This window comes from Chiloscyllium punctatum, chromosome 5, assembly GCF_047496795.1.
Source record: "Chiloscyllium punctatum isolate Juve2018m chromosome 5, sChiPun1.3, whole genome shotgun sequence".
NCBI lineage: Eukaryota > Metazoa > Chordata > Chondrichthyes > Orectolobiformes > Hemiscylliidae > Chiloscyllium > Chiloscyllium punctatum.
Genome location: NC_092743.1, coordinates 134,602,493 through 134,616,345, shown reverse-complemented (window position 1 = coordinate 134,616,345; position 13,853 = coordinate 134,602,493). Strand labels below are relative to the sequence as shown.

At 41.4% G+C, this 13,853-nt stretch overlaps 1 protein-coding gene across 7 annotated transcripts in view; it reads left to right on the top strand.

The window, feature by feature from the left end:
* The window catches only part of LOC140477463 (ATP-binding cassette sub-family C member 9-like), a 154,399-nt gene that overhangs the window by 10,944 nt on the left and 129,602 nt on the right, over positions 1-13,853 (top strand). For all 7 annotated transcript variants that reach the window (XR_011960740.1, XM_072571401.1, XM_072571399.1 and 4 more), the window contains exons 2-3: positions 1,313-1,992; positions 3,607-3,716. Coding sequence is in view for 6 of the 7 variants with exons in the window: in XM_072571401.1 (XP_072427502.1) it covers positions 1,390-1,992; positions 3,607-3,716 (713 nt within the window). In the remaining variant the exon portion in view is untranslated. The remainder of the gene's footprint in view (positions 1-1,312; positions 1,993-3,606; positions 3,717-13,853) is intronic.

The window sequence follows — 13,853 nt, the reverse complement described above, 5'->3', positions numbered from 1 at the left end:
GAAATTTGGGAAGGGGAGTTTGAGACTGCTTATTTGCTCTGAAAAAAATGACAGCCCATCTTTTAACAGGCTATAGTTGTAGCAGTGATTGGGTCTTGGAAAACAGGAAAACTATTTCTGTCATTCATAAATTTAACTCCACAGTTGTCAAGCCAAACTGAGATAGTGGGTGTTGGAGCAGGCCAGGCAATTCTGAAAAATACTGTAGCTACTGGAAATTTGAAAATAAACTTTTTTTTTAAGAAAATGCCCCAGTAGCGCATATATAGAGAGAAACAAAGTTAACGTCTGGCATCACATTATTGTGTGGGGTCCCTAAAAAGTCATGTTGAGCCTTTCTTTCAGCACAGATGCTGCTAGACCTGCTGAGTTTCTCTATGATAAAAACAAAGAGTTGAGCATTCCCGATGCTCTCATTGCATCCCTGGTCTATTTTAATTATAGTTTCTTTGTTTCCAAATACAGAAACAGTTAACATGCTCTTTAAAACACCTCACCAAATTGTGCATTTTTTAGCATTTCAAATTCTGCACCTTTTCAGTTCTAGCTAAAAGCTTTGTAGAACTTTACATCTTGTGCAACCATGAACATTAAATGCTGAGTCATATAATGAAAGAACAAAGCCAAAAAAATGAGTAATTATCACAAAGATTCTGTCTATGAAAAACTCCAGTACAGATATCATTCACTTCATTTGTCAACTGGGGAAGAAAAGATAAATACAACGTGGATGGTCCTGAGATCTTCTTTGTCTAAATTTCATACAACTAGTTTTGAGAGGCTATATGTCACATCAGATATTTTTCATGGTAAGAATTCATAGAAATGAAATTAACAACTGACCCAGTTCCTGTTTAAAACCACAGTTAACTTTAGTTTTTGGAATAAGAATTATGCTCCACTAATTGGCTGCTCAATCACAGAGCTGAAAAATGTGTTGCTGGAAAAGCAAAGCAGGTCAGGCAGCATCCAAGGAGCAGGAGAATCGACGTTTCGGGCAATAGCCCTTCTTCAGGAAACGTCGATTCTCCTGCTCCTTGGATGTTGCCTGACCTGCTGCGCTTTTCCAGCAACACATTTTTCAGCTCTGATCTCCAGCATCTGCGGTCCTCACTTTCTCCCTGTTCAACCACAGACCATATTAAGGGATATAGACGACTGAGAATCAAAATGAGCAATTTAATTCAAGAAAATGAGTTCACTGTTGCACCCTTTTTGACAGTAAATAAAAATATTATGCTACCTTTTTAATTAAAATGAAATATGTGTACTAATATTCGGACAATTAACCAATTTCTTCTTTGTTTCATAGGTTAAACTAAGCTGCTTAAAAGGAGAAACTACAATACAAGAATTGCAATTAATGGATGCGGAGATGAAGTAATCAGGATGGAAGATGCTTTCATTAGGTTCTGTGGCCTTGCCAACAAAAATGATAGCCATAAGCCAAGCGAAGTATCTTTCATTGAAGAAATCTGTTTCACTGAAAGTGTGAACTTTCTTGTGCATCTGGGTTTTGTACTATGCTCTCTTGTTGGCCTTACTGTGATTAAGTGCAGATGGAGATCCATTACAACATTTAATATTGATAGTGGTTTGCGAGGATGGATCCATTTTCCATGGCACTACATTCGATGGATATTAACATTCTTCTACATTTTCATATCAGCCTGTTGTTTAGCAGATGGCATTTTGTCGCAGTTCTACTCAATGTTTGACAGACCATTTATTTATATACCAGATGTAGCACAACTAGCCTCTTGTGTTCTTTCAATCATCTACTATGACGTAGCTGAAAGTGCAAATGCACCTATGTTTTTGGTGCTCTTTATCTTTCACTGGCCTGCCGCCCTTAGCATTAATGTATTTAAAACATATCAACTATATACACAGAAGTTCACCACTAGTGATTTGACATTCCTCCTTGTCTGTACCTTGGTCACCATTTACGGGTCCTTTCTCATTCTGGAACTTGGCATATTTTTTAAAAAGGTAAGTCCGTAAATACAATTTAAAGACAAAAAATGCATTGTTTCTAAATGTGGAAACTTTAAACAAATGTGTTCCGTTTCATGAAATTCTTGGATTATTGTACTGGCACTTACTGGGCATGGGTCTTAACTGCCCCTAACTTGATACAGTTGCTTCTAAATTGGGGATATTTGATTGTATCATGGCTGGTATAGGAATAAAAAAACACTGGCTTGAATCATCTAGTCAGCAGCAATGTGCAGTTATTTTCTTTATGAGCTGTTCAGTGATGTTATGACATGCTTCAAAGATAGGGACTCTATCACTGTGCTACAAGAACCCTATATTGCTGCTGAGCATAATTTCATGTCGTTACACAAGCAGATTGGGCATGAATCCAGTCCTCTTGGTGTAGAGGTAGGTGTGCTACCACTGTTCCGCAATCCCTGTATGCTGCACACTGATTATCCCAACTTGCCACGGCTATGTCTTTTTTCCGCAGTCTTCCAATTATGACTGTCACAGAAAGGGTCAACAGAGAGTCCTTTACAGAATTCCTTGAGAGCAATATTGAATATGGGGAAAAGAGAATTGTCCCCCTTTAAATGACGCTGTCTGTCATACTCGGGTGAGTTTAAAAGTTCAGGGAATATAAGTAAGTGAATTACAGAATGAACAGGGTGAAGTGGATGGGATGTGTAGGTGGGGGAGAAGGTAATTGGGTGGTTGAGAATAGTCGGTATGGGTAGTTTGGACTGGTTTGGTGAATGTAGGGTGGGGGCTACTTGGGTAGTTGATCCAGCTGGTTGGAGGGGTAATTGCAATGCTGGGAAATAAGTAGTCATGTGATCAAGATGGGTAGTCAAGTTGCAGGGGAACAGGTCCATCGTTTGTATGGGTGGGGAGGAGGAGGAGAATGTAGTGGCGATATTGATTATTGCTTTGGTTTGGATGGAGTGGTAGCCAGGTTTGGTAGGTATAGTTAGATGGTAACAGGGATCGGTTATTCAGGCGTTGCTGGGATGTGCATGGTGACAGGGGCCAGTCATGTGGAATATTTGGGTTGGGAGGGGCCGATTGGTTTGGGGGTATTTCATAAATTCTGATTTTGGGGGGATGGGTAATTAGGCTGTTGGATATTTGGCCACTTGTGTAAGTCCATACAGTGTGTACACAGCTCTGAACTAACCAGTGTCTTAGGTTCATCATTGTATCCCTGCTCTTGTATTCTATAGTCCTAAAAGAATACTTTTTAAAAATTCATTCATGAGCTGTATGGTCACATGTAGGTCAGACTAAGTAAGAATGGCAGATTTCTTTCCCTGAAGGATATTAATGAACCAGATGGGTTTTTCCTGACAATTGACACTGGTTTCATGGTCTGCGTTAAGTTTTTAAACTGAATTCAAATTCCACCACCTGAGGGGAGTAGAGAACCCATTGTGTCAGTGTTTTTGCCATGATAATATACTCTTGTATAACTGATAACATAACGTTGTATTTTCTACTCTTCTTTTTGTACTTCTGAAATATGTTATTGTAAATAATTTAAAATACTTTGTATACTGTTGAAATGTGAAAAAAAATGTCATGTCAATTTTTATGCTGAACTAACATATAATATATTTATTTTAGGGTTACTTCTGTCCAGGATATTCCAGAGACATACCACCGTTAGAACTACAAGATCCAGAAAAAAAGTTTCATCAATCTTATGTCAATGTTCTGTCACAGATTACCTACACGTAAGGAAACATGTGAAAGCAGTTTGCTCTAAATAAACATTGTCTAAGTTTAATTGCTGATGTTCTATTACAACTGGATTGCAATGTGATGACTGTTTTTCTGATAAGATCAAAATTATTCCAACATGATCGACAATTTTTAAAAATGTGATTATTATGGTAATGATGTTATTCAAATCCATAAAAGTGTCTGCATCAGCTTTTTTCAACTGATGTAGTTTAGTTATTTAAATTCTTAATATTTAGCTAGTTAATATGTGTTTAAGTCTCCAAAGACATGAGCACATAATCCATACTAGGGGTACGTCTTTATAATACCTGGGGAGTGCTGTATTCATGCAGTGGGAGAAAGTGAGGACTGCAGATGCTGGAGTACCAGAGTTGAAAAATGTAGTGCTGGAAAAACACAGCGGGCCAGGCAGCATCCGGAAGAAGGGCTTATGCCCGAAACGTCGATTCTCCTGTTCCTCAGATGCTGCCTGGCCTGCGGTGTTTTTCCAGCATCACATTTTTCAACTATATTCCTGCAGTGTAAATTTGAGTTCTTGTTAGCATATTCGATATTTAAGGAGAAGCATGGAAGTTCTCCTTTTAATTGATCCATAAAATAGATTATTCAATCAAGTATTTAAGCATTGTTGTATAGGGACCTTACTCTTCGCAAATTGGATTCCTCTTACTTTGCAATACAACTGTGACCATACTCAAAGTTACTCACAGTAAAACTCTTCAATATCCTTGAGAAGTTCAACATCACATGTTGACATCATCTGTTTTAAATAGATTTCTGGGTGATGGAATTGCAATTTTCCATCATTCACCTTATCACGAGGGGTAAATATTTTAGTGCATATTGTACTATGATTAGAATTAGTAACCTGAGAAGACAAAAAGTAGTGATTGTATGTGAAACGCATATGACAACTGTCACTTTGACTGGCAAAGCTACAACGTTAATTCAGGAAAGATCAGTCTACTTTTATCTTATTTTGAGATTTGTGAGGAGACACTTTTCAACTACGATATTTCCTATCTTCTTAATCCTCTACACTTGTAAGAAGTGGAGAAAATGATGTTGATATTGTTATGCATATGGACTTTCAAAAAGGTAATTGACAAACAGGCACATGACAGATATTTTAGCAAAAGTAAAACCAGGAGCACGAAAGGGTGGCACGGTGGCTTAGTGATTAGCACTGCTGCCTCACAGCGCCAGAGACCCAGGTTTGATTACAGCCTCTGGCAACTGTCTAGTGGAGTTTGCACATTCTCCCTGTGTCTGCGTGGGCTTATTCCGGGTAGATTAGATTAGATTACTTACAGTGTGGAAACAGGCCCTTCGGCCCAACAAGTCCACACCGCCCCGCCGAAGCGCAACCCACCCATACCCCTACATTTACCCCTTACCTAACACTGCGGGCTGTGGAAGGAAACCGGAGCACCCGGAGGAAACCCACGCAGACACGGGGAGAATGTGCAAACTCCACACAGTTAGTCACCTGAGGCGGGAATTGAACCCAGATCTCTGGCGCTGTGAGGCAGCAGTGCTAACCACTGTGCCACCGTGCCGCCCATGCTGTACATCTCTATGCCTCTATAATTGATCACTGACTTCAGAAAGAAAAGGTGAAGAATGTTCCCATCCACATCAACAAAAACTGAGGTTGAGAGGGTGGACAGCGTCAAGTTTCTACAAGTGATGATAACCGACAAACTGATCTGGACTTCCCACGTAGATGCGAAACTGGGTAGAAAGGGGTTGTGTTACCCCTTTTGATTTGGAGGAAGTGGGAGGATTGTAAGGAGAAGTTGTTGAGGGTGAGGACCAGTTCTGCCAGGTGGATGAGGGTGTTGGGGAAGGGTACTGGTTGGGACGGCGTGAGAGGAATAAACTGAGGGCTTCAAAACCTTTGTCGTGGCGGATCAATGGCGGACTAGATGTCCATGATGAAGATGAGGCATTGCGGCCGGGGAAACAAAAATCTTGGAGGAGGTGAAGGGCATGGGTGGTGCCACAGATGTAGGTGGGGATTTCCTGGACTAAGGGGGACAGGATGGTGTTGAGGTTCAGTGGGACAGGTGCAGGCTGAGGCAATGGGTCAGTTTTGTGAATCTTAGGAAGGAGGTAGAATCGGGCAGTGCAGAGTTCACAGACAACAAGGTTGGAGGCTGTGGATGGGAGATCCCCAGAGGTGATGAGGTTGTGAATGGTCTGGGAGATGATGATGGTGATTTGGTGATGGGAGGTGAGGTCATGGATGATGGTTTGGTGAATGACTATGCCCTCCAACACATCTCCTCCACTTCACACACCATTGCTCTTGAACCTCTCCCCACCCTCCAGTCCTCACCTTCCACCCCATCAACCTCCACATACAACGCATTGTCCTCCGCCATGTCTGCCACCTCCAAACAGACACCACCATCAGAGATCTATTTCCCTCCCCACTCCTGTCAGCGATCCAAAACAACCATTCCCTCCACAACCCCCTAATCAGGTCCACACCCCCCACCAGCGCACACCCTAATCCTGGCACCTTCCCTGCTACCACAGGAAGTGCAAAACCTGCACCCACATCACTCCCCTCACCTCCGTCCAAAGCCCCAAAGGATCTGTTCACATTTGTCAGAAATTCACCTGTACCTCTACCAATGTCATCTACTGCATCCTTTGCACCCGGTGTGGTCTCCTCTACATCAGGGAGACATGATGCCTTCTCGCGAATTGTTTCAGCCGCACCCACCAATCCCATTGGCCCGCAGCTGAACACTTCAACTCCTCCTCCCATTCAGTCAAGGACATGCAGGTCTTGGGCCTCCTCCACCACCAAACCATTACCACCCGACACCTGGAGGAGGAACGCCTCATATTCTGTCTTGGGACCCTGCAACCACATGGGATAAATATGGATTTCAACAGCTTCCTCATTTCCCCTTCTCTCTCACCTTCATCCACCTCTCACTTTCCCAGCTACCTTCCCCACCCCCCACACCATCCCCCTCCCATTTATCTCTCAGCCTGGACCCACAAGCCTCACTCCTGATGAAGGGTTTATGCCCGAAACGTCAATTCGCCTGCTCCTCGGATGCTGCCTGATTGGCTGTGCTTTTCCAGCACCACATTCTTGACTTCGTCCTCATGGAATTGCCAACTTTCCTGAGCTGCCTGAGGAAGAAGAAGTGTTGTTGTGCTTCCTTGAGCGTCGCATCTACGTGGGAAGTCCAGATCAGTTTGTCGGTTATCATCACTTGTAGAAACTTGACGCTGTCCACCCTCTCAACCTCAGTTTTTGTTGATGTGGATGGGAACATTCTTCACCTTTTCTTTCTGAAGTCAGTGATCAATTATAGAGGCATAGAGATGTACAGCATGGACGCAGACCCTTCTGTTCAACTCGTCCATGCTGACTTATCCTAAGTTAATCTAGTCCCATTTGCCAGCTCTTGGCCCATATCCCTGTCAACCCTTTCAGTTCATATATCCATCCAGATGCCTTTTAAATGTTGTAATTGTACTAGCCTCCACTGCTTCCTCTGGCAGCTCATTCCATACAAGGACCACCCTTTGCGTCAAAACATTGCCCCTTAGGTCCCTTTTAAATTTTTCCCCTCTCGCCCTAAACCTGTGCCTTCCAGTTCTGGACTCTCCCACACTAGGGAAAAGAACTTGTCTATTTACCCTATCCATGCCCCTCATGGTTTCATAAGGTCACTCCTCAACCTCCGACATTCCATGGAAAACAGCCGCAGCCTGTTTAGCATCTCCCTATAGTTCAAACCTTGCAACCCTAGCAACAACCTTGTAAATCTTTTCTGAACCCTTTCAAGTTTCACAACATCCTTCCTATAGGAAGGAGACCAGAATTGCACACAATATTCCAAAAATCGCCTCGCCAATGTGCTGTACAGTCGCAACATTACCTCCCACCACCTATACTCAATCGTTTGACCAATAAAGGAAAGCATACCAAATGACACCTGCACTATCTTATCTACCTGTGACTCCACTTTCAAGGGACTATGAACTGCACTCCAAGATCTTTGTTTAGCAACACTCCCCAGGACCTTTCCTCTAAGTGTATAAGTCCTGCTCTGATTTGCTTTTCCAAAATACAGCACCTCACGTTTATCTAAATTAAACTCCATCTGTAACTCCTCGGCCCATTGGCCCATCTGATCAAGATCACGTTGTACTCTGAGGTAACATTCTTCACTGTCCACTACACCTCTAATTTTGGTGTCATCTGCAAACTTGCTAACTCTGCCTCCTATCTTCAAATCCAAATCATTTATATAAATGTCGAAAAGCAGTGAACCCAGCACCGATCCTTGTGGCACTCCACAGGTGACCGACGTCCAGTCTGAAAAGCAACTCTCCACCACCACCCTCTGTCGTCTTCTTTAATTTTACGTTGAGAGAGAGGTTGATGTCATTGCACCACGTCAACAAGCCCTCTATCTCCCTTCTATGCTTTGACTCATTGCTGTTAGATATCTGTGTCATCAGTGAACTTGTAGATAGTGTTCATTTGGAATTTGGCCATACAGTCTTGGGTGTACAGGCAGTGCAGGGGGTGCTGTAGTGTTGAGTGTTGTTATGGAGAAGGTGCAGATACCTATTTTCACTGATTGTGGTTTCAGAAGGCAGAGCTGAGACCAAGGTGGCAGAGTGTTGAGATCAGCGTGGAGTGGATATTGGCATTGAAGATGGAGCTGTAGTCAATGAGCAGGAGTCTGACGTGGGTGTATGTGTTTTCCAGATGCTCCAGCGATGAGTGCAGGGCTAGGGATATGGGATCTGCTGTTGACCTGTTTTATGTCAGTAGGCAAATTGCAGGGGATTGAGGCAGGCTGGGAGACTGGAGTTGATGTTGGCTGTGACCAGCCTTCCGAAGCACTTCATGATTATTCAGGTCAGAGCTACTGGGCGTTAGTCATTAAGGTACATTGGATGTGCTTTTTTAGATACGGGGTGATGGTGGTCTTGATGCATGTGGGGACTGTAGGAGGGAGAGGTTGAAGATATCAGGGAATAGCTCCACTAGTTGGTCTGCACAGATTTGAGTGCTTGGCTGGGGACGTCACTTTCCTTGTGTTGACCCCAGGAAGACCAGTGGTGACAAAGGGAACAGGTGTGTCAGAGCAGGTGTTACTGCACTGCTGGCATTCTGCTCAAACCAAGCAGAGAAAGCATTGAGTGTGTCAGGAAGGGATGCTTGGTTAATAGCTCCAAAGTTGTTACAATAATATTGTGTATTCTAGAAAGACCAATTTTTGCTCACTTCCCAACTTTCCAACAAATTAATCAACCTTATTTCAATACCACTGCTTGCCATCAGGGTCTATCAATTAGAGCTTTAACAGTCAAAGTCCTCCACAAAAAGCTTCCTGGTGAAGAACCCTGATACAAGAATTTGTTTCCTCTTTAAAATTACATCTCTTGAGATATCTAGTTCATCTCTGTACAGTACAACAGTAAGGATCACAGAACATCTGACACCCCTTCTCACATCAGGACATCCTTGTATGATACACTCAGTCTCAGATCATTAACTATTTCTTCCTGAGGTTTGTTGCATTTGTCCGCACCAAAATTCATCAGATAAAATTTCCAGCACAAGTTTCATCTTGGTGTCTGTGTTGACTACTTGTCTGTGTCCGAGGTAACCATTTTGGTATCAGATTTGCTGCAGACACAAAAAGGTTGTAGCATGCATTTTTATTTAAATTCATTACAGTTTAGATGAAGCACTTATCTGTAGTTTATGTCAAATTATTTCGAATGGTTTGCAGTTATTTCCACAGTGAACTGCTGGTAAGACAGCTGCGTGTGGAATCTTGTGATACCAAACACCAGAGCAAGTGTTTCATGCTAGATGTTTGAATAATTAGACTGTACTTGCAATAGACTTCTTGATTCAAAGACAGTTGGACAGCTACTTTTTGATGCACACTTCTAGTGTTTTATGCGTCATTTATTTTCACAATTATCTCCTCACTTGGGTCATAGTATTGCAGGATTCAAGTTTCTACTGTTCTTGCTGATTTGAACAATTTTCTTTATTCACGGGATGTGGGTACTGCTGACTAGGCCAGCATTTATTGCCCATCCCTAATTGCCCAGAGGGCAGTTTTGAGTTAACCACATTGCTATGGGTTTGGAGTCACGTGTAGGCCAGACCAGGAAAGGATGGCTGTTTCCTTCCCTTTGCATGGGTTGGGGCGATTCATATAACCCGAAAGCATACAGTTAAAAAAATGTTGATCTGACCTATATATCATCTGGTACTTCTTACTATTGATGATGAGTCCTTTAGAACAAGTTGTAGGGAAGCTGGATTTCCAGGATTTTTACGCTGTGACATTGCAGGAATTGAGATATTTCCAAGTCCAAATGGTGAGTCGTTAAGAGGAGAATAGTGTTCCCATATGTGTATTGCCCTTATCCTTATTGATAGTTGGTTCTTTTGGTTTGGAAGCTGCTCTCTAAAGAGCCCTTGTGTATATTTGTAGTGAATATCCCAAGTTGTTAAGTTCTTGGGTGACAAGGATTGAATTGGCTCTCCTTTATCTTTTAGCTTTAATAAACAAAATAGTAAGCCTTTTAGTTACTAAACTAGACAAGAATTAATAACTCATACAGATTTAGAATCTGAAATGAGTTTTTTAAATGATGCCAAAAGTTAAAAGATATGTGAGTTAGCCCCTCTCTGTGACTTGTGAAGTGTAAATAGTGAAATATTGGTAGGTAGACAGTTGATTTTGGTATTCTTGGCTTTGTAGTTATTGAAATCCATTTACTAAGTTTCCTTTTTAATGGTGGTTAGTTGGCAGCATTTTGAATAAGTTATTCTGTTGTCCTGTTTCCTTTGATTGGCTTTTAGCTTTCAGAACAAGAGACTTCCGTTACCTGCAATGCATGATTACCTTCACAGTTCACTAGTGCTTAAAACCAGGCTAGTACACCTGGGTGCCTCAATTCTGTAATACACCTTCGACGAGCACACACTGACTGGGATTATAGACGGTTTTACTTTTTTTTTGCATGTTTGTGGAAGAGCAAAACAAAATATATGCAAGAGGTAATTTTTTTGCTGTCAGCCTGTCTCTTTATATCTTCCTGTTGCACCTCTCCCTTTGTTTGAAGTTGTCTGTGCATCTTATGCTTGAGACATTCCATGGATCCTACACTGAATTTACATAGTCTTTTTTTTGTCTGTAGATTATTTGATATATTTTGAATGTCATTTATGTTAAGTTTGGATTTTTGAATTTGTGATATGTGGATGTTATGTAACTGAAGCATGAATGATTAAATTGTTGGTATTTCTGTAGCCACATTGATAACATTTTTGTAACCTTTCAGATTAAATGTTTTTATTATTTTAGAAGGGGTTATGATTTGAGCAGGGTAAATATCTGTGATTCATGTTTCTGTTAGAAAATTCTAGATTTTGAGATTAAGGGAAACACCTATATCTTAGAAGTGTTCTTCTCTAAATGTTTGTGCTATTCTGCAGGTGCATTTAAATAAAGATGGATATATAAAGCAGCAGTGATATCAAAATATGACCGCAAATGATTGTAAAGTGTTTCATGGCACAGTTTTGGCAAAGTACTAAAGGGGTTTTTGCTGGTAATCTGGCAAACATTTGACCATGAGTCAATATCCCTAAAAAGCAAATACATAGCCTTTTAGGAATCTTGCTGTTCTGAAATTTTAAGGTGATAGGGAAGAGATAGAAAACGATCCAAAAAAGCAATTTTTTTCACACACAGGGTGATGAGTGTCTGGAACATGCTGCCAGAGCTAGTGATGGAAGTGAGTACAATTTCATCATTTTAGACAGGTGCATGTATGGGAGAGGTATGGAGGGATATGGATCAATTGGAGGCAAATGGGACTAGATTAATTTGTGAAAATTAGGTGGCATGGGCAAATTGGGCCAAAGAGGCTGTTTCTGTACAGTAGACCTCCTATGACTCTATGATTTTACTCCTGAGAAGGGGAGATGATAGTAAAATTACATATCCGAGAATAAGGCTTGGTGATTATCCCAGACAGAAGTGATTGGAGAAAACCTAAAAGAAGTTATTGAAGTGGAGGAAATTTAAACTCCGGTGTATGAAAGCCCTCAGAAAAAGTGATTAGATTTTCCAGGCTTGGGGAATTATATTTACATTTAATGTAAGTCTATTGAGTAGTTAAAAGAGAGATTGTTTTCTGTTCTCGATTCTAAGCCAAGAATACCAAAACTGCGCACAATACTATAGATTTGCTCTAACCAATGTTTCATACAGTTCCAGCATAACATCTCTGCTCTTAACTCTATGCCTCAGCTAATAAAAGCGAGTAAACCATATGCCACCTTAACCACTTGACCTATTTGTCTTGCTACCTGAAGGGACCAGTGGGCATGCACACAAAGATTCCACTGATCCCCAGGTTCCTAATATTCATCATGTATTCCCTTTCCTGGCTTGTCCTGCCCAAGTGCATAATCTCATTTATCTGGAATGAATTTCATTTGTCATTGATCAGTCCATCTGACCAGCCCGTTTATATCCTCCTGTAATCTAAGGCCAGACTTCTCACTATTTACCTTGCTGCTAATTCTTGTATTATCTGCAAACTTGCTGATCAGTCCTCCTCCACTCAAATCTAAATCGTTTATATAAATTTGCAAATAGTGTTGTCTGGCTATGTTTGTTTACATTTTTACCAACTTTTATTAATGTATCAATGTCATAATCTTTTTTGCATTTTTTTCAAGATCATTTTTTGAAAGTTTCAATTGGCATTAAGATATAACCAGGTCCATTATCTACTCAGACAGCTTGGCCTCTGAAACCTGTGGACAGGTTTGCTAGAACTGTTGTGGAAGCTTTAAACTAGGTTGGAAGCGAGGTGGGAACCAGAGCATTAGGTCAGAAGGTGCAACAGTTGGTATAAACGTAGATGCAACAAGCAGAGAGACTGTGAGGATGGGTAGATTAAACTGGCAAGAAGATGGGAGTCCAGGCAGAAGGAAGCAATGCAGAGACCAGAGCAAAGGTTCGAAAAGAAAAAAGTAAAATTGGGCAACAGATTCATATGATAAAGACAGTGAGCTTGCTAGATTCTAAAGGGAACAATGAATATAAGGGCAGTGTATTTGCATGCCCGTAGTATTCAAAACAAAGTTGGTGAACTTGTGCAAAGGGGTGTAATTTAGTTGCCATTACAGAAACATGGTTGCAGGGTGGTGATAACTGGGAATTAAATATCCAAGGGTATCAGGTGATTAGGAAGGATAGGCAGGGAGGTGGGATCCCACTCTTAATTAAGCATGAGATTAGGGAAATAGGGAGAGACTATGTAGGATCTAAGGAGAAAAATGTTAGATCCATTTGAGTGACGATCAGGAATAGTTAGGAGAAGTCGTTCCTGGTGAGTAGTCAATAGGCCACCCAATAATAATGCTACAGTGGTACAGGTGATCAATCAAGAAATATCTGCATGTAAGAATGGAACGGCAGTAGGCATGGACTTTAACATGCACATTGATTGGCCGAATCAAGTCGGTAGAGGCAGTCTTGAAGAGGAGTTCATAGAACTTATCCTGATAACTTCCTTGAACAGCATGTTACCGAACCTACAAAGGAGCGTGCAATCTTACATCTGGTCCTATGTAATGGGACAGGCAAAATTAATGATTTCGTAGTTAAGGATCCTCCCAGAAAGAGTGATCACAGTAAGATTCCGTTTTGGATATAAATTTTTGAAATAGTATAATCTAAAACCAGGGTGTTATGCTTAAACAAGGGAGACTATAATGGGGTGAGGAAGGAGTTTGCTAAATTAGACTGGGGACACAAGTTACATAGGGGTAAAAACAATGACTGCAGATGCTAGAAACCAGATTCTGGTTTAGTGGTGCTGGAAGAGCACAGCAGTTCAGGCAGCGTCCAAGGAGCTTCGAAATTGACGTTTCGGGCAAAAGCCCTTCATCAGGGCTTTTGCCCGAAACGTCGATTTCGAAGCTCCTTGGACGCTGCCTGAACTGCTGTGCTCTTCCAGCACCACTAATCCAGACACCAGTTACAGAGTAGAATGGTTAGCGATTTTTGAGAAGCTTTGTAGCTCAGGTTGATAAG